Source organism: Aulonocara stuartgranti, assembly GCF_965226115.1.
Source record: "Aulonocara stuartgranti genome assembly, chromosome: 7".
Taxonomy (NCBI): domain Eukaryota; kingdom Metazoa; phylum Chordata; class Actinopteri; order Cichliformes; family Cichlidae; genus Aulonocara; species Aulonocara stuartgranti.
The window spans coordinates 14,164,208-14,187,765 of NC_138945.1; the positions used below are offsets into that span (position 1 = coordinate 14,164,208).

The 23,558-nt window shown below is 41.4% G+C and overlaps 3 protein-coding genes across 3 annotated transcripts; 2 read left to right on the top strand and 1 right to left on the bottom strand.

The window, feature by feature from the left end:
• Nucleotides 1-146: 146 nt before the first annotated feature.
• On the top strand, nt 147-6,175 carry ppwd1 (peptidylprolyl isomerase domain and WD repeat containing 1). Its single transcript, XM_082540749.1, has 11 exons — nt 147-315; nt 433-535; nt 1,378-1,481; nt 1,638-1,758; nt 1,878-2,325; nt 2,411-2,601; nt 2,784-2,973; nt 3,060-3,241; nt 3,324-3,405; nt 3,489-3,671; nt 5,971-6,175. The coding sequence occupies exons 1-11, from the start codon at nt 183-185 to the stop codon at nt 6,112-6,114; spliced, it is 1,881 nt and encodes a 626-aa protein (XP_082396875.1). The 5' UTR covers nt 147-182; the 3' UTR covers nt 6,115-6,175.
• Nucleotides 6,176-6,372: 197 nt separating this feature from the next.
• On the bottom strand, nt 6,373-16,539 carry trim23 (tripartite motif containing 23). The gene is made up of 11 exons (XM_082540750.1): nt 16,197-16,539; nt 15,410-15,572; nt 14,878-14,999; nt 14,510-14,788; nt 14,236-14,418; nt 13,939-14,154; nt 13,656-13,790; nt 13,409-13,538; nt 13,177-13,287; nt 8,640-8,764; nt 6,373-8,561 (listed from the first exon to the last, which is right to left on the bottom strand). The coding sequence occupies exons 1-11, from the start codon at nt 16,395-16,397 to the stop codon at nt 8,382-8,384; spliced, it is 1,845 nt and encodes a 614-aa protein (XP_082396876.1). The 5' UTR covers nt 16,398-16,539; the 3' UTR covers nt 6,373-8,381.
• Nucleotides 16,540-16,633: 94 nt separating this feature from the next.
• mzt2b (mitotic spindle organizing protein 2B) lies at nt 16,634-22,641 on the top strand. Its single transcript, XM_082540754.1, has 5 exons — nt 16,634-16,738; nt 16,940-17,125; nt 17,207-17,367; nt 19,644-19,781; nt 22,147-22,641. Exons 2-5 carry the CDS (start codon nt 16,950-16,952, stop codon nt 22,293-22,295), a joined length of 624 nt encoding a protein of 207 aa, XP_082396880.1. The 5' UTR covers nt 16,634-16,738; nt 16,940-16,949; the 3' UTR covers nt 22,296-22,641.
• Nucleotides 22,642-23,558: the final 917 nt, after the last annotated feature.

Sequence of the window (23,558 nt, forward strand, 5' to 3'; positions counted from 1 at the left end):
AATCCTAATAATTATGCATTCTTGAGAAAAGGTGAGACACATAACATGTTGTTTATAATTAATAATTGTAGAATTTTAGCAACTTAGACTTGAAACAAAAACAACTGCACAAAGAAATCAGAGATTTAGGCGCTGAACGGAAGTACTGTATTTACGGAAGGACCACACGGGCGATCACGGCAATGGCGGCTACTGAAAAGAATGTGGAACTGAAGCGCAAAGTAGATGATGATCATGATGGGGATGGGGACGAAGAAGATGCCGAGTGGGTTGGACCCATGCCAAGCGAAGCCACAAAGGCAAAGAAAAGGAAAGGTGGGATTCTGGCTGTTCATTCGGCACACTGGCAGCTTTTTGCGACTGCTCTCTAATCACTGCTAATAAAGCGCCAAACGCCGTCCGTTAACTTCTGTGTGTGTTTGTTTCTCTCAGTACTCGAGTACGAGCGTGTCTATCTGGACAACCTCCCGTCGGCTGCAATGTATGAACGGAGCTATATGCACAGGGACGTCATCACACACTTAGTTTGTACAAAGTAAGTCAGCAGCTACAAGGAAACGTTCCTTTATACGTGAGGAAGCGTTTCCACTTTACAGCACTACTCGCTTACATCCAGCTTATTAAACCACCTTAATAAAAGCGATGCAATGTTAAAATGCCTAAACTATCAATTATTAGTATTGCCAGCATACTTCATATTCCAGGATTTTCTTTGTGCTGATCCAGTGTTAGCATTCATGCTTGTGCCAACGTGAAAGTCAACCTAAAATGGTGACGTGTATGATACCATCACCTGGGAAATCTAAACGAAGCACCAGAATTTAGTAATTCTTTCATTTAAGAGTGGGCAGCCGTTTTAATAATTATTATTGATGTATTTTCTATCATTCCAGTGACAAGGCATACCAATTTCCTGCAGCCTTCTGTTTATAGAGGAACCTTGCAGGCTGTATTACATGTTATTAGTTGGTTGTGTCTGTTCATTGTTTGTTTGAAAAGCCACTGAGTGCTGTATCTGTAATAACAATGAAGTTCCATCAGCTGATATAAGCTGTGTTGTTTGCTGTTGACCTGTAAGCTTGTAAGATGACATTTTATCAGTAATGGCTAACATTTATCTGTTGGGTCTTATCACTTTTAGCCTGAAAGTGTATTATTGTATTATTATCTGTTTCCCTGGCATAAATTGAATGACAACCCCCCCCAAAACAAATCAGGCAAACAAAGAAAAACTTTGATGCATCCATATTCGCAATCCTGATTTTTTTATTTTCTCTTTACTTCAGATAAAGATTGTCTAACTCCATCAGTAGATGGGATGTGGATGGGAAAAGTGGGCTGAACCTGAAATAACGCCATAACATTGTGCTGTTTCAGGTCAGACTTCATCCTCACTGCCAGCCAGGATGGCCATGTCAAATTTTGGAAGAAGAAGGAGGACGAGGGGATAGAGTTTGTCAAACACTTTCGAAGTCATCTCGGTATGAACTTAATTTGTGATAACTTCTTTTTAACATTCTTAGTGGCACTGGACTGAGAGGAAGTTATGGAGACCCAGTGCATTGTATCTTATAATATAACATGTCTTTAATGAGTGAAAAGGATGTGTATAAACACTGTTCTTGCTTTTTGCCCAGGTGTGATAGAAAGCATTGCGGTCAGTGCGGAAGGGGCCCTTTTCTGTTCCGTTGGTGATGATCAGGCCATGAAAGTATTTGACGTGGTCAATTTTGACATGATCAATATGCTGAAGTTGGGGTGAGTCTAAATGAAGATTTTCTGGCCAGACACAATAATGTTTTTACTGCTGATAGATTTGGAGTGCAAGTTCTCCTTTAATTTGATTGGTTTCTCTACTGTGATCTGTCTATATGTAGCTTTCATCCAGGCCAGTCTGAGTGGATCTATAATCCTGGGGATGCCATCTGCACAGTAGCCTGCTCAGAAAAGTCCACAGGGAAAATCTTCATCTATGATGGCAGGGGAGGCAACGACCCCCTCCATGTCTTTGACAAAATGCACTCCGCACCGCTTTCCCAAATCCGCCTGAATCCCAAGTTTCGAGTCATTGTGTCTGCTGACAAAGCGGGAATGCTGGAGTACTGGACAGGCCTTCCAAATGAATTCAAGTTCCCCAAACATGTGGATTGGGAATACAAAACGGACACTGACTTGTATGAATTTGCAAAACACAAAACCTATCCCACCAGCCTTGCCTTTTCCCCCGATGGGAAGAAGATGGCCACCATCGCTTCTGATAGGAAAGTCAGGATCTTCCGATTCCTAACAGGAAAACTAATGCGAGTGTTTGATGAATCATTAACGGTAACCTGCCATTCACCTTTCAGCCTGGATCATTGCTAGCGTTATGAATTTTGCACACCAATCACAGCTGCTATATGTGTCTTAGATGTTCACAGAGCTGCAGCAGATGAGACAGCAGCTTCCTGACATGGAGTTTGGGAGGCGGATGGCTGTGGAGAGAGAACTAGAGAAGGTGGATGGTATCCGGCTGGCAAACATCATCTTTGATGAGACTGGCCACTTTGTTCTGTATGGGACCATGCTGGGCATCAAGGTCATCAATGTGGAAACTAACAGGTATGCTCACAAATGAAGGTGGAGACTGAATCACAGTTGTGTTTCGTAATAAAATAATGTTTAAGAGATGTAAACGAGTATTTTAATTGTAGTATACAAACTAATGAAATCAAATGTGATAACGTCACATACAGAGTTATATAGACATATAACTCCCGAGCCCTGTGTTTCTTGTTTTCTAGATGTGTGCGGATCCTTGGGAAGCTGGAGAACATCCGTGTGGTTCAGCTGAGTTTGTTCCAAGGTGTTGCAAAGGCCATGCAAGTGGCACCCACTGTGGAGATGAAAGCTTCTGACAACCCTGCCTTACAGAACGTAGAGCCTGACCCAACCATCTTCTGTAGTGCTTTTAAGAAGAACCGCTTTTACTTGGTGAGACAGAAAGGCATTCATTTCAAAGTGACAGCGCTGCATTTTTTCCTATCTTACTATAAGTTTTTTGTCGTCTCTTTTTGAAGTTTTCGAAGAGAGAACCAGAGGATACCAAGAGCGCCGATTCCGACAGAGACATCTTTAACGAGAAGCCCTCAAAAGAAGAGGTGATGGCCGCCACGCAGGCCGAGGGCCCCAAGAGAGTGTCTGACAGTGCCATCATCCACACCACTATGGGAGACATCCACATCAAGCTTTTCCCTGTGGAGTAAGTCCTCAGTGTGAATGCTTTTGGCTCCTCCTTTCACTTTAGAAGACAGGAACAGAACTTTTCCTCTCTTTGGTTTTAGATGCCCCAAAACTGTGGAGAACTTCTGCGTCCACAGCAGGAATGGATACTACAATGGCCACATATTCCACAGAGTGATCAAGGTACGTTGTCCTTTTTCTTTATGAAGCTTGGCGATCAACTGTGGGATTCTGGCTCTGAGTGTTTTTCTCTTTGTCGTTGACAGGGCTTCATGATTCAGACTGGAGACCCCACAGGAACAGGCATGGGAGGAGAGAGCATCTGGGGAGGGGAGTTTGAAGACGAGTTCCACGCCACGCTGAGACACGACCGCCCATACACACTTAGCATGGCAAACGGAGGCCCGGGCACCAATGGCTCACAGTTTTTTATCACCGTGGTACCCACTGTAAGTAGCCCAACTAAAACCACTTTCAGACGTGTATTTTATCATCGTGTGAATAAGATGTCAATTTACTTTTCTGAAAAAGTACGACAGCTACATGTAAGATGGTGATATTACCGTTTCAAACTTATAATTAGAATTATGGTAAAAAGAAGATTATATAAATTACACCCTTTATTGGCTCTAAGATTTTATTTAACAGGTCATAATAAAAAGAATTTAGGTAATTGGGTAAATTAGCTCAAAACAACCGCAGACGAAGAACAAAATATGACACTGTCTCATATTCATTTAACAAATCTCAGGACTTATGGTCATAATGTGTCAGGTTTGGTGAAACCAAATGGCATGGCAGCGCAAACCGCTCACATCAGCTCCTAAACATGTAATTGGTGAGGTGATGGTTAGACCTGGGCATCTTTCAGCCATTCACTTGACTGTGAAACTTCTGTGTAAACCAAAGTTATTCTAGAGTCAAATGTGAAGCCATCTGTCTGACAGCTAAAGTGAAAGTGGGTTGTGCAACAGGCAAATGATCTCAAGCACAGTGGCAAACCTACTACAGAATGACTAAAAAGAAAAGAATCAAGGTGTTTCCATGGACCACCCAAAGTCCACACCTCAACCTGCTTGAAATGTTGAAAGGTTGTATTTACCGAAGTGCTCATAACACCTAGATAATGTTTTATTACATCTTGATATGTAAAACCTTAAAAATTCCTGTGCACTTTCCTTTCACCATAACTACAGATGAAGTCATTTTTAATTTATATTAACACACCGTTTGCAATGCAGCAGAAAATGCAGGATTCAGCAAAGTCTGGTGTCGCTCCTGGAACAGCATCAGTGTCAGCAATCTTGTAACGTTACATGTAAATGACCAAGCAGAGTGTTGGGTTTCATTCTGTTTCTGTGTAACATGGCAACAGTAAACACGAATACTGTCAGGCACTCAGAGTGTAACGGAAGCCTACACAGACCTGGTGCAACACATTTACCAAAGTTTTCAAAATCCACAACATCACTACATGAGCCAGACTCACGGTTTAATACGCAAATTATTCTAAATGGGGGGTGAAGTTTGAGATAAAACAAAACTATAGTAATTCTCTTTTTTTAATTTTGAGTTTGTTTGTTTTTTATATAGTTTTCAATTGACTTTTTATGAATTGTTAGTTTGAGTCTTTTTGTTGTTATATGGGGGATTTTTTCTCAGGATAAAGATTCTGTGTTGACTCTATGCAGAGCTTACTACACATAATGGGTAATCAGCATTTATACCCGTCTTGCTTTGCAGTTTTGGTGCCAAAACTCTAGTTAGCAAATCTCTTCCAGTCAATTTAAAAGTATGGGGAGAAAATATTTACCAGACATGAATAGGAGTAAACAATGACATTGCAGGCTGAACCAAACCACATGTAGCTACAGTTGTCAGAAGAGCAGGGCAGGTTATTGAGTAGTTACTGGTGTATGCTTGAGAAGGTTTGCACTTATAACATAGTTTCAGCATTGGTTTAATGCAGAAACAAAAAATCCACCTAAGTCTCGATAAATGTGCACCAAAGCCTCATTTTGCAGGTTGTGTTGACAGATTTGATCTGACTAAGACTTAAATTTGGTTAGTTTGGGGTTAGTTCTATCCATCCGTGCATTTTCTTAGCTGCTTAACAGTTGAAGGCTCTATATGGTATTTAAATGGGAAGGAGGGACTCTGAAATAGAAAGAAGACCTGAGAGTGCAAATGGCAGCAGCTCAGAGAGGTACTGTGGAGTGAGGTTGTGAATCTCCTTAAATGCGAGGAGCAAAATCTTGTAATCAAATCTACCAGAAGTCGGTGGAGCTGCTGAAGGACGGCTGTGGAATCCAATGGAAGGAGTTTTGGTGATGATGCAAGCAGTGGTTGAAGTTGTATGGACATTAGAAGAAGACAGAAAAGAGAGTTAGAGTAACCAAGGTGTAAACAAGGATGGCAGTACTGTTAGGTAAGACATACATATTTTTGGACTGTGGGATGAAGCCAGAGTACCCGGAGAGAGTGTGCAAACAGCATACAAGAAGGCTCCACCCAGATGCTGAATCCAAGCCCTCTCGATTTGACGGTGCTAACCTCTGCACCACCCTCGTTTAACTTAGTTGTGTTTTTCAAATGTCTTGCTTTTTGCCTTTTATTTAACTAAAATGCTTTTTATTTAGTTAAGGATAATGACCTCGGTCAGCAATGGACAACAAGTGCTTATAAGATCAACATATGTGTGATTTTATTTTTTTTTTAATTTCTTTATGTGCTTCTGTTTTTCTGCAGCCCTGGCTTGACAACAAGCACACTGTGTTTGGGAGGTGCACTAAAGGCATGGAGGCAGTCCAGAGGATCTCCAATGCCAAAGTCAACCCGAAGACTGACAAGCCATATGAAGACATCAGCATTATTAACATCACCATAAAGTAATTGTATGCCTTTGTCATGTAATGTACAGCGATTTATTAAAGAAGACCAAATGTTGTTATAAGAGTGTCTCCAGTTTACATGTCGAAGTATCATCGGGCAAGATGCTGAACCCTGAGTTGCCCCGATGTGTGTGTGCGTGTGTGTGCGTGTGTGTGTGAGAGAGAGAGAAAATGATAGAGACAAGTGCTGTGTGAAGAATATTTGTAGTAAGAAGTGCTTTGAATGTTCATCTTGAGGTGTTTTTTAACTATCAGTCACTTTACCAGTCGAATAAATTTATTATAGAGCATCACATTATGTATAATTTACAAAAGCCATATTCAAGTCCACTGGTAACAAAGGTTTCAATGCACTTTGTGCTTCTACGTTTCCAAAAAACCCCAAAACAAATTGAAATGATGTCGCAAACTATGCGTCAAGGCTTTTCACACGTGCATTTTTCTTTTTGTAGTTGTTTAAATATTTTTATACATAAGTACAAATAGTTAACATTACATAGCAATGAATAAAGATCAAACTTAAATGATGGTTCCTCAATAACAAGACAAGTGTAAGTGTTAGGTTTAACGTTTCACTACTTTCACATTACAGAATTACTGAAGGCTGATTACCGGTGTACCATCTTAAAAGCACTCCAGAAAAACAAAAACATAAAAGAAAACTTGTGTAGGATAGAGGAATATTTTCACGACTTTTTTTTTTCTTTCGCACTGAGGTTAACACTCATAGTCTACTTAAGAAACAGCAGGTGGTTCATCTGCTTTCAAATGGAAACTGGAGCGAGGCGGCAGACGAGTGCAGTCGACAGATTCTGCGTGCAGTACGCTCAACAAAACGGAGGCAGAGTCGGTGCATTTAAAAACTCTGATTTTTTTTTTTTTTTAACCCACAACAGCTTGTATCAAAGTAAAGTCTGCTCGTCCCGCTCATCAGTGAGCTCAGTAAACAGTTGCTTAGTAACAGAAAACACTACATTCAAATCAAACCTTACCAGCTGTGGCTTTTAAATATGTTCACACTCTTAAAAACAAAACAAAAAACTTTGCACACAAAGATCCAAAGAAAAAAATCAGCTGCTATTGCTCACGGTAGATGACCAGGCAAAATCTGAACATTAGACTGCTTGAAGCCACTGTGTTCATTTAAAGTAGACCTATTATGCTTTTCCTTCCTTTCTGCTATTTGTATGTTATTGGTGACATTATAATAAGTTTGGCTCTTTATGATGCCAGCGTGAGAGGATATCCTAATATGGTCATGGCAGGCATACAGTTGTGTAATGTGTAAGGGTGTGAATCAGAAGAAAACAGCTTGTTGCAGACGTGTGGCAGCCAAAGAATCCTGAATTGAAATCTATGGAAGGAAGTGGAATAACTAGAACTTCCATGGGGGAATAAAAAGCTTTTTGAAACCTTACTTTGGAGCAAAGTCCAAGTGGTGGGGCAGACTGTCACCAAAGCCCCAGTATAAGATGACTATGTAGTATTCTGATTTGAGAATCATGCAAAGCTACTCCAAATTTAATCCAAGACTAAAATTATGGAGCTGAAAGTGTGCATAAGAGGTCCCCTTTACACCATAGCAATGTTTCTGTTCCATCTCACTTAACCTGCAAGTGTACTGGAATAAACTGAAAGGGGACTAAACAGGACGATTTGAAGCGCACTAAAAAGCATACATAAATGATACTATCATCACAACATGGACCGGTGTGCATTTAGTTCAGTTCAAGGTCACATATTTGGAGGGTTATGGTGAGTTAACATGTGGGGTAGAAAAAACAGACACAGTTCACTTTGTCAGGGCACAAGGAGCATGTCTAACATTTAACTGGACCTAAGTTCAAAAGCTATAAATGCCAGATAAACAGCTCATCACCTAAACTATGAAGAAAAAATGAAGTGTGTAAGCCACATGAAGGCATAAAGCAGGATGGGAGGATGTAGTCTCAACTCAGGATTTAGGTCCAGTGACTATTTCTCAGAGGTCGGGAGTAGCAGGAAGGGCAGGCTTGAAGACATATTTGTAGTTCCCATATTACGAAGCTAGAGAAGATATATACGTCTTTTGTTTTCTTTGCCGACAATGGTGCTCAGAGATGGAAAGGTGGAGAAGTCGGGTTTAAAGCTGCAGCCTTGTAGTGAAGCTCATGTTAAAAAGTTTTTGGAGAACTGATGAACCAGGCTCAGAGGCTGGGGGTTTGTGTTCAGATTTCAGGGGGTTGGGGGGGAGAGTGAAAAGAGTCCGCATGTGGAGGGAGGCGGCATTTAGGCGACGTCCAGGACGCCGGCAGCTACCAGCTGTCTGGAGAGCCAATCCAGCCCCTCGTGGAGGCCCATCCCGCTGCGGGCGTCACAGCCCTGAATGTGCCAGCTCCTCCCACAGCACAGCTTGTGCAGACTTAGCAGCTCCGTCATCTCCTCCACAGACACAGCGCCGGGAACGTCCTGTAAAGTGGACAGGTGAGGCAACCTGGCATCTGAGCTTAATCAAGATTACGTGTCTTTTTTTTTTCTTTACACTACCTGTTTATTTGCAAAGATGAGCAGCAAGGCATCTCGCAGCTCCTTCTCTGTCAGCAGTTTGGCCAGCTCACTGTGGGCCTCCATGAGTCTGTCCCGGTGGCAGCTGTCAATCACAAACACCACCGCTGCACAAATATGAGAGTTGAAAGAAAGAGATTTACCAATAGTGGTCTGTACGCCTTTCTCATCAAGACTGACAACAACTATGGCTATGGGTACAACGTTTTGTACATGTAGCACTAAAAGGCTGACACCACCCCTCTTCTGTTAAGAGCAGTAGGTGCTTTCTCCCCAGTGCAGTCATAGTAGGCTCAGTTCAGAACAGTTAGATTGCGGCTTCTGTCTACATCTGGTTTACTGTTAAAGCAGACCTATGATGCCTTTCCCTTTCTTCCATCATACAAATGCTGTGAAGGGTGATGCTCGTATAAATGTGACAAAAATAAATTCAAATATTTCCTATGAGCTAAAAGTTCAGACTTCATTAGCATCACCTCCCAGGGTGACATCAGCAGGGGGGGAAACCCTCACATACTCCGTGGACCTCCAGCAACGGGAAAGCAGTAGCGATGGGCTGAGGGTCTGTCTCTGCACAGCATTGTGGCCAAATCATTGCGCATCACAATTTCTCCTTGTGCTGTAGCAGCCTCACACAGCAAAAGGTTGCTGCCCAACAGGTTAGCCTGGCAAGCTAGCCTGCAGTGGAGTAGTTTGCATGGAAAAGCCGCACAGTGGATACACTCATGAGTGGATGTCAAGACGGCCCAAACATGCAATAAGCCTGGGCATCCCTGGGCATCCCTCACTTTCTCCAAACAGCACCACTTTACCGCCATACTTATCAATGCTCTTGTCACATCTTGTTTATATTATTATAATTCTCTTCTCTATGGTCTACCTCATAAATCTCTCCATAAACTGCAGTTAATTCAAAATTCAGCTGTTCGTATTGTATCCAGAATTAGATCCACTGAACATATAACAACAGTTCTTAAACAGCTCCATTGGCTTCCAGTTCACCTACAAATCAATTTTAAGATCCTCCTTCTTACTTTCGAAGCCCTTCATAACCTCGCTCTTCCATATTTATCTGATCTTTTCCATACGTATTCACCCTTTTGTCCACTCTGCTCTTTTTCATTTTCTCTTTTGTCTGTTATACCTGCTCACCCGACTACCATGGGACACAGAACCTACCCGTAAGACTTTGGAATACACTTCCACCAGATCTCCGCACTACAAACTCTCTGGGAAACTATTGCTACTTCCCAGGATGAAAGTATTGCTACTAAACACCAGCAACAGGACAGTAATGCAACTGTTTGTATGCCAGTGAACAACTGAAATGTTGGCAACAAAGCGCCTGGTGACAGAGCTGTTCACTTGAATTTGTGGACAGTTTAGCTTAGCACCTAACAGCACAGTTGTCTACAGGCTTCTGTGCTTCTATGTTTTTTTAATCACATCTGGCACCAAGTCAGCCTATTATACAGGGACCCCGCCTGACATGGGCATCATTTAGCCAACCTGTAAGAGCTCATTTTCCTGTCTTTACTGTCCTATGTACTAAAAGCCCAAAAAGGTAAAACCTAAAATGAAAAATGGAAAGCAACCAATGTAAAACAAAAACAAATCAAGTAAAAACACAATATCCACAAAGGTTTGAAAAATGGCCACATGCTATGCAGGTGGGTGAGGGGTAAATCTTGTTCCTGAGGGGCAGCTGATCACAATAAAGCCTGCTTAAAGGAAAACAGCTAAAACTTCCTGAGGCCCATCACCGCACCTCATAAAATAAGGATTATTTTAAACTGTGAGTCAAGCACAAAGCTACTTCAGTAGAGTCCAAGACAAAAAATGTGGAGCTCTCTAATATATAAATCAAAGGTTATTTGTAGATTATGTTAAGACCAAGTGAATGTGTCTGGTATTCTTCCTTCTGAACAGAACCCATGCTTGATGTACTTCAGTCAGTGTGCTTGTATTGTCCTCAATTTATTTTAAAGTAAACGACAAGCCTTTCACATGCCTACACTTTAAAGTTAATAAACTCATGATAGCTGGAATATGTTAAATTTTGCAAGATAAATGAGGGTTTGCTTTGCTGTTAGCCAGAACCACGCTGTGTGGCCTCACAGTTTAGTGAGGCTGTAAATCAACCTGTTTCTCATTTAGCCAATGTAACCGATGGGTTTATTTTGGTATATTTTTCTAACTTTGTTTAATTCCCTCCCTGTGCTGAAACCACACACAGATTGAAGGTGCAACAAAGACATCTCTTTAGACCCCGCCAGGAATTTGAAATAAAAAATAAAAAAAATCTCTCTTTTACTAGTACCTCTAGACTATTGTGGTCTGTTGTCTGACCACTCACTCTGTGGTGTGCCGTGATTTCCCTTAACCCATCAGTGGCCACTGTCAGCCGTTCTTTTTTTTTGGTTTGATATGCATGGATCCCGAAGGATGAAACCGGCTGACATTGGTGATCCTCTGACTTTTCCGCTCACACCACAAAGAGGTTGACATTTATGGTTCAGTCTGTACCATAAATGTCAACTATCTGATGGATTGCCTTGACATTTCCCGGAGATATTTCAGGTCTGCAGAGGATACAGTGTAACAACGTTAATGATTCCATCACTTTACACAGTACTGTGGGTTAGAAGTAGATGGCTGCGAAAAAGATGACAAAAAAAGCCAATCAATTACTCTTTTTTTTTTTTTTTTAATGCACGGAGTCAAAAAGCTTGTCTGGCAAGCAAAGGTCTATTTACTCATGAACAACAATGATTTTTCCTTCAAACCTGCAATGCTTTAGTGACATGATAGGGATCAAATGTTTCTCAGAAACCTTAAAGTCAACATACACTGATCGAGGGAAACAGTAAAATCACACACTAATACACTGTAAGTCCTACAGCTCTGAACAGTCAGATACAGTCCCAGTGTCTGTGGAATCATGCACTGGGACATTAGCTAGGATCTTTTGGGTGGGGAGATAGGGCCACCATGGATCAGGCTTGTTCCACAGACCTTTGATTGGATAGGGATCTGGGGAGTTTGGATTCTCGGTCAGTGCCTTATGCTCTTTGTTGTATGCCCGGAGCCATACCGGAACAGTTTTTAGACTGTGGCAGGAGGAATTGTTAAAAAATGTTTAAGAAGCTGGCACAAAGCAGCAGTTTATAGGGCTGAAAAATGAAGCAAACTCAGAGCTTCAAAAAACTGAAGTAACTCAAATAGCCACTTTTACGTTGGCCCTAAGAGGTCAAACAAACTGGAACTTACAAAACACAAGCAACGAGAAAAACGCTACAAAAGCTCACAAAACATAATTTCAATAAGACACAATGGAAATAGAAACAAATTGTGCAAAGCTCACACCAAAAATCAATCAATAAAAGAATTAACTTTTTTCTTTAAATCACAAAACTAAACGGAAGTGTTTTTGGGGAGACGATAATGTGATGGAACTGCTGCGAAAGTGACAGCAAACGGCTAATAGCAAACATGTATCGAGAGTATTATGTGAGTTATGTGATTGTAACAAACACTACAATGCAACATTTTCTCCCTCAAATCACTGATGAATCTTCCCCTTCTTTTACATGTGTTTCGTTTCAACCCTACACATGCTTTGGTTTCTGTCACTTCTGCAGCTGTTCAGTCACATTATTGTCGCCGTAAAGATATTTTGTTGTGTTTATTTTCATTTCGGTTGTGTGTTTTTGGACAGTTTTTTTTTTCCATTTGCTGGTGTTTCCTTACATCACAGTGCATTTGACCTCTCACTGGCACCACACCCTTGAGCCTGCCTATGAAATTGAGTCAATCTGTAGAGAACTCCTATTGGCTACTCCCTTTAGGGGTCGCCACAGGGGATCATCTGCCATGTCACCCTACCCTAGCATCCTCCTCTGTCAGTTTAACCCTGTCATCTTTCACTACATCTATGAGTGTTCTCTGTGAACTTCCTATATACCCCCTGCTGACAGCTCCATCTTCAACATCTTTTGTCAAGTATATCCACTATCTCCAGAGCTTCATTCAAAAAATACTGGTGGTCACCAGTGCTAAACCTTTAGACACCTAGCAGATGGATAAATGGATGTTTGAAAATCATATGCTATTTTCTGAAAGTTGACCACTGACCTTGCTATTAAAGTCAGTGTTACCAAGATTAAAACTCCCAGAGGTTTTCAGCAGATGCAAATACAGTATTGAATGACTTTAAAAATCCTACATCGCCTCACAAACTTGGGTATCCACACCACCTGCAATCAGCTCTCTGCTGGACCTCACTTCTGCCTTAAAACTGGACCCAATGGGCACCGTGACTACATTTGTCTTTTATATACCGTCTGTGAGCGTCAAAGTGAAATACACACAAAGCCAAGATTTCCCAGCTAAACTGTGCATTTAACTAGATGCTCCAAGTTATTCACTTCACCTGTCAGTGGTCCAAGTCACACAAAAGTACTAGTTAAATCCAAGAACATGCTATAAATATCCAAAGCACAGAAAGCACAAAACATACCTTGAGTGTTTAGATAATAGTGTTTCCAGAGGGGTCTGAGCTTGTGCTTCCCACCCACATCCCAGATGGTGAATTTTAGGTTCTTATATTCAACCGTCTCCACATTGAAACCTTGGACAAAGATCAAAAGCAAGCTTTATATAGGATAATATATATATATAAAAAAAGAAAGACTTGTATTATCCTGACTCTAAAGTGACTCTGTGAACCATTAAACTGCAAGTGCATTTACCAATGGTTGGGATGGGCTGCATGAACTCGTCTTGTTTCAGCTTGAATAGGATGGTGGTTTTTCCAGCGCCATCGAGCCCCAGAGTCACTACGCGGATCTCCATCTTTGGACCAATGTGGACCCTGTTGTCCTGAAAAGACATTTTCAGTGTCATTACTACATTTATAGGAAAACCCAAGGCCTTTCCATTTTTTGCGACACATTTGGTTTACAGAAGCAAATTTCTATGAGCAGCGACAGCGTGTACTTTAGTGAAGGTGACTGGGATGCCGGCATCCAGCTGAATGTGATCTGCCAGCTCAGTGAACTGGTGTTGCTGCTTCTGAAGCGTCTCCAGCAAACAGTTGATCTCCTGCTTTGCCAGAACAACTCTGCAGTCGTCCTAAAAGACAAAAGAAGCAACGCACATCACACCTTTAACGGCATTACGCAAGCATTTCCCCAAAATCACCACAGCTTTGATCTTAATTGGGGTGAGGAAAAGAAAGAAACAAGTTCCTAAACTCACCAGTACTCCTCACATCTCCTACCTGCTGAAGTGTTTTCTCACAGTGCAGGCAGGCGGTGGACACCTGAGACAGCAGGATGGTCATATCCTCCTGCTGCTGCCTCAGCCAGATGAGCCTCTCCCTTACATGGGCGTCCACCACGCTCAGCGCCATCTCCTCCTGCCGACACAGGGTCTCGTGCAGATCTGCAAAGTAAGCTCGGACGCAGGAGCGGGCGCTCTCTGCTGTGCCGGGGACCTGAAGCACACATGGGAAAGATCTAAGAGCCAAAACAGAAGCATGATCATTCGTGTTTTATTAAGAAGCCCTTTGTCTTACATGTTCAGTGTGTGCCATGCCTACTCCATCCTCAACTATCTGCTCGCCACCTTCTATCTGCTGCACGATGCCCACCAACTTCCTCGAGTACTCGGACACCTCCTCTGTGAAGGTTCGGATACAGTGGGCCATGTCCAGAATGGATGCACGAATCTGATTGGCTTCAGTCTCAAGAACAGCATGCTGTTAGGGAAAATAGGGCAATATAACATATATATATAACCATATCTTTTTCAGTGACTATATCTAATATGGGAACAAGTTTTCCAGCTACCTTATGGCCCTGGTGCTTGCCGTACTCCTTACATACACAGCACATGAGGGGCCCGGACTGACAAGCTTCCTCCAGGCAGACAAACTCGATGGCATGGACCTGATGCTGAGGGCACAAGGTCTTCTCGTGGGGCTTATCAGCCAGTGGCACCCGCCGGTGTTTGGCCAGTGTGCGAGTGGAGTGGGTGAGCTGAGAGCACTCGCCACACAGGTGGGTGGCACACACGGTACAGTACATGGAGGCTGTGTGGCTCTCATCCTCGTCGCAGCGAATTATACACTAGTTTATAAAAAGATGGATTGAGGATAAAGCATGCAGAAGGTGTGAAGGTGACACATCTCTTATCAGTAAAATCATAGCTGCCTTACTTCTCCCATGCCTTTCAAGGCGTCCTCTGCCATTCCTGACTGGTTAGTCGCTCCATTCTGGAGTCTCTCCAAGAGTTCAAGCAGAGCAAAGTTTTTCTTTAGACCCCAAACTCCAGAGTCCCCTAAGCAAATGTGAAGAAAGCAAACTCACTTTGAAAGGCAAATAATGCAAGTACTGTAGAGCTCCATGCCCTCAAAAACACCCTTAGCCTCAACTGGATGATGGATTTCTGCAGCAAGAATAATGTTTTCTGTAATAAAGACAACTTCAATTTTTCACAACTTCTGGGTAAAAGTCTCTTTTTTAATGGGGCTTGCATGAAGTCAAATAAAGAGAAATGTGAAGATCACAGGATGTTGTTCTAAGGTTCTTAGTTGGTTTTGAAAGCTCTTTTATGCTCTTGTTTTTAGAAGAACGATCAGTCTCAGGATTCAGCCACTGAATTTCACTTACAACGATTTATATAGCAGGTATTACACATATAGTGTCCGCTATATACACGATGCTGGAAAGCGTGATGACATCACTCACCCAGCTCAGTGACCTGCCTGTCAAAGGGGCAGCGGACCGCTCTGCCATGGAGGGGCAACCGGGTTAGACAGTCATGGCACACTGTGTGGCCGCAGAGCAGAAGACGAGGGACCTTGTCCCCCTGGAGAGAGAAGACATCCTCACAAACACCACATTCCAGCACCTGCAAATAAACCAATACCAGTATTAAAGCACCCGATCACAGGAGGGTACAGATGCTTCTGGGTTACTGCAGAGAGATGCTCTATAAGGTCTCAGACAGAACAATAACTAGTCGGATGCAGTCATCTTGACCTGTAGCGTTACAGCTGGATAACACTTCTGATTTCTACTTTCAGTGATCTTTAAGTGAATACATTGAAAGCAGTACGAAAAGCATCTTCTGACACGATCACACTCTGAGCTGGGCTCCCTCACAGAGGAGCTGCAGCAGTGAACAACAGCTAGCACTGACGCCAATTACCGACGGAAGACCAGCCAGCTCATCTGCTAGCATGATGCGGGCACAAATACCAGCCATGTCAACGTGCACCAGTCTAAGTTTATAATGCAGCGCTAAAAAAAAAAGATCGTCTTGTGAAACAGTGTTTACACATGACTCTGGTCCGATCTATAAAATAAAGCTCTGACATCCTCCTGCCAACGACGCCAACGCAGCAGCGTTCGCCCAAAATCAAAAGCGTCAGAGGCAAGCCTGATGTCGGTCATTCGCTCAACATAACAAAATAGCCAAACACCACCGATCGACATGTAGTTGGATCTAAGATTGCAGTGACAACATTACAACCTTAACCGTGCTCCCATTAGCTCCTCTCCCGTGTCGGATACAGGGCTCCATCGTCGCTACGGCGCCCTGCTTGTTTATTCCTGCTGCAGCAGCGGCCATTCTTGGACGACGGCGCAGAGACCCGAGCAGGTTTGAGAGGACAATCCCCAGAAGCACTTCCGGTTTTGTTCTTTTTCGCTCTTTCAGCATCTCTACTAGCATAGGCTACCGTGCCTATATATTTACAGTCATTTATGTTCAATTTACGAAAAAATACCCTGCCCCCAAAAACAACCAGGGGCATTTGAAAATAGCTGAGTAGCGGCAAGATTTTCTCCTGGAAAGAGTTTTTAAAATTAATATGGGGTTTTAAAGCACGGATTTAAAATCTTAAATGAAGACGTGACGGACAACTGAATAATGTAACTTTTTAAAACATACTTTTTTATTTTATTTCATTTTTGAGAGGATTACGTATGAAACGCATGACAATGACGTATTTTTGGCGCGTCACGCTTGGCTCAAACAGAAGCGACTAAACGTTGAGCATTTCGCTCGTAATGGTAGGTATAATTTTAATTTTAAGGAACCAGGCGTTTGCTGTGTTAATCATTTAAGTCTCATTGTGGTTATATTTTTGATAAATTTTGATATTTTTGATTCGGAGAGGAAGTTCACTTACGCCGTGTTTCTCATTGTTTACGCTGTATTGTCTTTTAGTCATTGCACCTTATTTTACTTTCTTATTTAATCTAACCCCTCAGTTCATTAGTGATGTCTCAACAAGCACAACAAACGATTCCTTCCGCCCCTGACTCCCCTGCGCTGGTTGTCACATCTAACGTGCAGAAATATGCAATAAAGAAGAAGAAAGTCCTCAGCGCCGAAGAAATTGAGCTGTTCGAACTTACTCAGGCTGCAGGAATTACTGTGGATCAGGAGGTTTTTAAGTATGTCTAATAATAGCCGTATCTGTGGGTTACATGGAAGACCATGGTTTTATGTCCTCACCCCCTTCCTCCTCCTCACAGAATCATAGTGGACTTGCTGAAGATGAATGTGGCTCCTCAAGCAGTCTTCCAGACCTTGAAGGCAATGTGTGCAGGACAGAGGGTAGCTGAAAGCTGTGGTGGAGACCTTTCAGCTGGCGCCCACACCACAAGCATGACCACATCGCACACAGAAGCCAGAGGTTAGTATCTGAAGAATGGGATGTAATGCAACTGAAAGTATATGTATATTTGTCATTTAAATGTTGACTATCTTTCAGCTCACATAGTCTACCTTCTTTTAACTAAGAAACATTGCAGAAATCAGGCTGGGAAGTTTTAGTCTCCCCATTTATACTGCTTTATTGTAGTCCGTTCCTGTTTTCCCCCTCTGTTGGGTCCTCCTAACCCACCATTGGTCAGTCCAGGATGCAGCAGCCACAAACACTAGTTAAGATTCAGATGTCACCCCCCAGGTCACAATTGACTTAGGAAAAGAGGGCTGTCATTTGTCACCTACAGTTTAACCCTCTGAAAGTCAGAAAAGTTCAGGATGTGTTTTGCTCTTTTTAATCATTGTGGGTTCACATTTTTGGCAATATAAGATAAGATAAGATAGAACTTTATTAATCCCTCGGGTGGGTTCCTCTGGGAAATTCGGTTTCCAAAAGCACAGCACCGACAGAAGTTACAGTTACAGAATATTATATATATATATACACACACACACATATATAAATACAGAGACATATATAAATAAAATATATGAAGGGGATAAATAGAATAAATAGGAATAAAAATAAAAATACAAGTGAATTGCACATTTCAAGTATTGAGGTCTATTGCACCATTGACTATTAACAAAAGTATTGCACAGTGAGGTGAAGAGGCACTACAGCTTAGTTGTTCCCCCCTCCTTTGTCCTCCTGTTTCCCCTCCCTCTCCCCTCCAGAGAGGAGTTAAACAGTCTGATGGCGTGTGGGACAAAGGAGTTTTTAAGTCTGTTAGTTCTTGTCTTGGGGAGAAGCAACCTGTCACTGAACAGACTCCTCTGGTTGTTTATGGCCGTGTGCAGAGGATGCCCAGCATTGTTCATAATGTCCAGCAGTTTTTTTTAGTGTCCTTTTCTCTGCCACTGTCACCAGAGTGTCCAGCTTCATGCCGACCACAGAGCCAGCCTTCCTGATCAGTTTCTCCAGCCTGGATGAGTCCTTCTTTGCTGTGCTGCTCCCCCAGCACACCACAGCATAGAAAAGTACTCCAGCAACCACTGACTGGTAAAACATCCTCAGGAGCTTCCTGCAGATGTTAAAAGACCTCAGCCTCCTGAGGAAGTACAGTCGGCTTTGGGCTTTTTTATACAGATGCTCTGTGTTGCATGACCAGTCCAGTTTATTGTCCACCCACAGCCCGAGGTACTTGTACTTGTTGACCACCTCCACCTCCTCCCCCTCTATCTGAACCGGCAGTGGACCTTCTCTGGACCTCCCGAAGTCCACAACCAGTTCCTTAGTCTTTGAGGTGTTGAGTTATATATAAAACTCTGCACCTTTAATGAAAGCCAAGGCTAGAAGGAGAAAGAACTCATCACTGTTTTTTGTAAAGTGTAGCATAGTTATGCCACAAATCATTATTATATTAGCATAAATTATGTATGTCGTTTTTTTTTGTTTTTTTTAATCGATATATAAACTATTGTTGTATAAACTATCAAAATTCCCAAATCTCAGTCTAATCGAACATCTGTGAGATATGCTGGACAAAGAAGTCTGATCCATGGAGTCCCCACCTCACAGCTTAAAGGACTTAAAGGGTCTGTTGCTAACCTCTTGGTCCCAGATACCAATGCACACCTCTAGGGCGTCTAGTGGAGTCCATGTGGACCAACACAATATTAGGCAGTTGGTGATAATGTTATGCTTGATTGGTGTATGATCTGGTGGGAATGGACAACATCAAAGGTCCAAGAATAGAACATTAGGGAAGAGGACTGGTCAGAGGGGATCCTAAGACCAACCTACTTTCCAATGCAAACAAGCCCAGTTGTTGGTAACAGTAATTTCTGATAACAACAAGCGTGTGTGTGGCTACAGATATGATTTTTGATGCAAAGACTCAGAATGTTAAAGTTGTTTTTTTTTTCTAACAATTTATGTTATATCCTTTCTTTGCTCCTCTCTTTGCTTTTTAAGTGTGTGAAATAATCACATTCCTCCATTTAAGTTCTGTACGTGCTGTAGCAGAGGTTCTGTGCTGCACTCTTCCCTTACCCCACCTCACTAACTAAATCCAATCTTCACTTCACCCCACACAGCACAGTTTTCCACATAAAAGGAGGGCATCTGAAGACAGGCATAGTCATGCAAACTCATCTACAAATTGCTCATCCTCACTGTGTTGCAGGCTTTTCTGATTTCCTCTCTATCCCGGTCAGTTCTTTCCTTTCTGTCTTTTTTTCTGTGTGTCTTGTTTCCTGAAGAAGAGGACTCTTTGGCCTCTGGAAAGAGCCCTAAACTTGCCGCAGCTCCCCCCACAGCAGCAGGCCCCAGAGCCACAAGGGTCAACACTAAGATTGTGGTCTACGGCCCCCAAGACACTAGTTCTCCTCACTCTCAAGGTCCCTTTTGCTGCACTCTGTCCATCACCTCCATCTGCCAACTTGCTTGCCTTACTCATTAACAAAAGTTGTATTTATGTGCCATTTGATATGGAGCAGGATTTTGGAAAACAAACTGCATGCTGTGCTTTCGTTATATGTGCATGCATGCAATTGTGTGTGGATCGCAAAAATTGAATTTGCCCTTGGATGTTTTCATACTCAAGGAGATTTATTCACCGTGCAGTGGATTTTTTTCCCTTTGTTTTTAAGTGGCTAGAAAGTTATAAAAGAAACTCTGAAGTACTCTTTTTATTGACTCTTTTACACAAGAGTAGCTTGAATTTACAAGTTAAAAAAAAAAAGTCTTTTATGTTGCTGTGTGATGGTTAACCTGTGACGGAACAAGAAAAGAGGATCTTGACTTGGTTCGTACAAATATGCACTTACTGAGTTCTATTTTCAGGATTTCACTTACTGAAGAAGTGTTCTTCAGTATAAATGGTCAGAAACTTAAACTTGACAAATAAAGCGGAGAAAAGTGTGCGAGCACCAAGCTTTTTATGACTTTTTAAATAACAGATTAAACATTTGACTTGCTAAGAACCTTAACCCTAAGCAACCCCAATGGCTTGATTTTGTTTTTCTAAATGGTTAAATCAGTTTAGTGATATATATATATATATGCACACACACAGAACTTTAACTTGAAGAAGCAATTTCAAAATAAAAAAAGAATGCTAAAATCTGTGATTATAGTACAAATGGAGAGTATAAACGCTATAGAAATACTTTTTTGTAAAACAATGAACAATATCACTATCAGCTGGAACAATATATATATATTTTTTTCCTGTATTATTATTTTTGCTAAGGCTTATGGGATATTGTGGACTTAAGTGTGGACACTTAAGTTTGTGAATGCAATAACTTGAGAACGAAGCGACATAGCACCTTCAAATTGATACCATAGGTGATTCTACTAAAACTCTCGGGTGAGTTTTAATCTCACTAACCTTGACCTAAAGGTTTTTCAAGAATATAATGATGTAGGGTTTTGAAATTGATTCTGTAGGCATGTCTTCTAGGAATCTGAGGGGTAGTACTGGTAATTTCCAGTATTTTTAAAGTGGTCTTAAGAAATATTGCTCCAGGCTTTCTAAAGGTCCTTCAGAGTTTTTCTTTGACTGCTTTTTCACTCCTTTTCAGTCCAGTCCTTGTAGTTGATCATCTTTAAAGGTGTGATTTATTTATTTTTCTTTCCTGTTGAGCCAGTTGAAACTGACCTGTAAAATATTCAAGAAAACAATTCTTTGTCTGGATCTTTAAAAAATGCCAAAGTTAACATTGGAGAAGTGAAGGACAAACCAAGAAGTTGGCGGGTCAGAAAACTGTCTGCGGTACATGGACAGTATCTGACAGTCATATGTTTAAGACATAGGGAAAAAGTTCCAGAAACAACTGACACAGGACCTGAGAGGTGGATCTGGCCCTTCAGCTGATCCATCTACTCTTTGCTGAAGCCTCATTTGAAATATGCTCAGTGGAACGTGTGGCCATCAAGAAGCCATTCTTAAGGAAGGGAAACAGAGAGAAAATGCAGAAGTATGCCATATTTCAAAAGACCTAGACTGAAAATCAGTGGCATCAGGTCTTATAGAGTGATGAATCAAATGTGAAACTTTAAATAAACGTGTCAAAATATTCTCTTGAATTGAGAACATAGAAAGTACCGTCAGTTTTTGATCCACCATACAGTCCCATCTGGAAAGCTAAAAGAAAGAAAGAAATCTAGCTGCCAACAGGTTTATTTTTCCCACATGGCAGTGAGCCCAGACATACTGCCAATGCACACAATCATACCTGGATAGAAAAACACAAACTAGAACACAAATCGGTCATGGATTGGCCTTCCTAAAACTCTGACCTCACCATTATTGAAGTGGTATTGAATCATCTCGACAGAGAAGAAAACAAATGTTCTTCAGAAGCCTAGAGAAATGTTCTTGAAGGCTACTTAAATAAACAGCTAAAGAGAGTTCGGGTTGTCTATTCTTCAGTTGTGCTGAAGAATAATAAAATAAAAAAAAATAAAAAAATATTTTCTTCCTTCACCAGTAAAATAGTCAGGTCTCTTGACACATGCTATATTTGCAGTTCATAATTTCTGAGGGCACTTTCTCGCCACTTCATAGTTAGTGTCAAGTATATAAGAAAACTAGCTGTTTTATCAGCTGCACTTTCTCATTCCCCGTCATTATTATTTCCATTTTTATTTTTCTAAAATGCCATATTGCATGGTATATGCGAAGCAGTCCTATAACAGTTACCTAAACACTTATTTCCTCCTTTCCCTGAGTGCATTTTCTTTTTTGCTTCGTTTCAGGAGTGCGCAGTAAAGCCGGTACCAGCCACAGTGAGAAGAGCAGGGAGGCTTCCAGCCAGAGAGTGCAGCGGCAGCCCAGTGCCACTAGAGGGCAGAAAACCAAGAGCTCCGGCAGCAGTAGTTCTTCCTCACAGATAAACTCGACCTAAAACTCTGGCAGTTGGAGGCCATTTGTAAATATGTAGGTTACTTTACGTTTAACTTGTGTGTACGTTTCTCTGTTTTACATCTTAAAGGACTGGTTTACCTAGATTACAAATAAATATAGGTGTTCTGGTATCATTTTCCTCCTCCTTTTAAAAGATGAATGTGTGGTGTAAATAATCAGTGTTAATCTTTTTATGTGGTTCAGACACCGACAATTAACTGTAAGATATGTTATGAGGGAGTGTCTGCTGTATTGAAAAATTAAAGCTGCCTACATCGCTTAATCAAGTGTCATTGATGTAAAAAAAAAGAAGTAAAAAATAAATAAATAAAAAATTGCCTAATCCAGTTCTTTAAGATTCTAACTATTTCAAAATGGGTGTGCGGTGTGTCTCCTTATTACTCTGTCAGATTTTGGTGGGTAAAGCTTTTTGCCCAGTTGCTATCAAACGAGTGAGACACAAAAGACAAAAATAAATGTTTTAATTTGAATATTTTCTACTGAGAAATGTCTATTCATCGTGAACGTTTTTGTTTTTTATATCACATCTTTAAAAAAATCTAACAATTTACTTATCAGATTTGTCTCTTTTACTCTGCGGCAACATACACCAATTCCACATTTTTATAGCATGCAAAGAATATGTACTGGAATAGTTGCTTGTATTTGATGTAATTTAAAAAAAAAAAAAGATACCTGATTCAAATTCAGCCGATTTCATTCTCAGAGACATGTTGAAGGTGTTTAAAGTGAGTGCAGAGGTATGCCTCTCAGCAGCAGCAGTATGTGGTGCACAGCAACATTGCATCTTCACGATTTTCCCAGTGTTTGATTTTCAGTTGCTTTGTGACATTGTCAGTGTCTTTCACTGACCTGTTGTACTGAAGACAGTACGGCACCCAAAGGTAAAGAGTGGCTCTTTTTCTCTTCGCTGGTCAGTAAAAATGGCTTTCCATCTCAGACAAATGGTTCTTTGTCTGAACCCGAGAGAGAAATGCAGCAAAGAATTTGAGACATGCAAAAGAGATGAAATGCAGATTTGTGTCACTTTGAAGATTTCTCACTGCTTTTGGATCTTTCGGTGTTTTGATGATGAGCATGGAGTGCTGTAAAGTTAATATGCGCTTTTAAAAGTTTGGACTTTTATTTTGGCTCTGTACTGGTGACTGGGTTTTCATCTGTCACACGGGGGCAGTAGAAGCACACTGCAGTTAACACAGTGAGCCTAAATCTTCACATAGTTTTTAGCCTTTTTCATAAATTT

Coding starts and splice junctions, on each gene's coding strand:
- trim23 (XM_082540750.1), bottom strand. CDS start 16,397: ATGCTAGTAGAGATGCTGAAAGAGCGAAAAAGAACAAAACCGGAAGTG. Junction 8,765..13,176: donor CTATTATCTAAACACTCAAG/GTATGTTTTGTG, acceptor ATATTTGTGCAG/CGGTGGTGTTTGTGATTGAC. Junction 8,562..8,639: donor TCATCTTTGCAAATAAACAG/GTAGTGTAAAGA, acceptor TCCACTTTACAG/GACGTTCCCGGCGCTGTGTC.
- ppwd1 (XM_082540749.1), top strand. CDS start 183: ATGGCGGCTACTGAAAAGAATGTGGAACTGAAGCGCAAAGTAGATGAT. Junction 1,759..1,877: donor ATCAATATGCTGAAGTTGGG/GTGAGTCTAAAT, acceptor GTCTATATGTAG/CTTTCATCCAGGCCAGTCTG. Junction 2,974..3,059: donor AGAAGAACCGCTTTTACTTG/GTGAGACAGAAA, acceptor CTCTTTTTGAAG/TTTTCGAAGAGAGAACCAGA.
- mzt2b (XM_082540754.1), top strand. CDS start 16,950: ATGTCTCAACAAGCACAACAAACGATTCCTTCCGCCCCTGACTCCCCT. Junction 17,368..19,643: donor ATCGCACACAGAAGCCAGAG/GTTAGTATCTGA, acceptor TGTTTCCTGAAG/AAGAGGACTCTTTGGCCTCT. Junction 19,782..22,146: donor TAGTTCTCCTCACTCTCAAG/GTCCCTTTTGCT, acceptor GCTTCGTTTCAG/GAGTGCGCAGTAAAGCCGGT.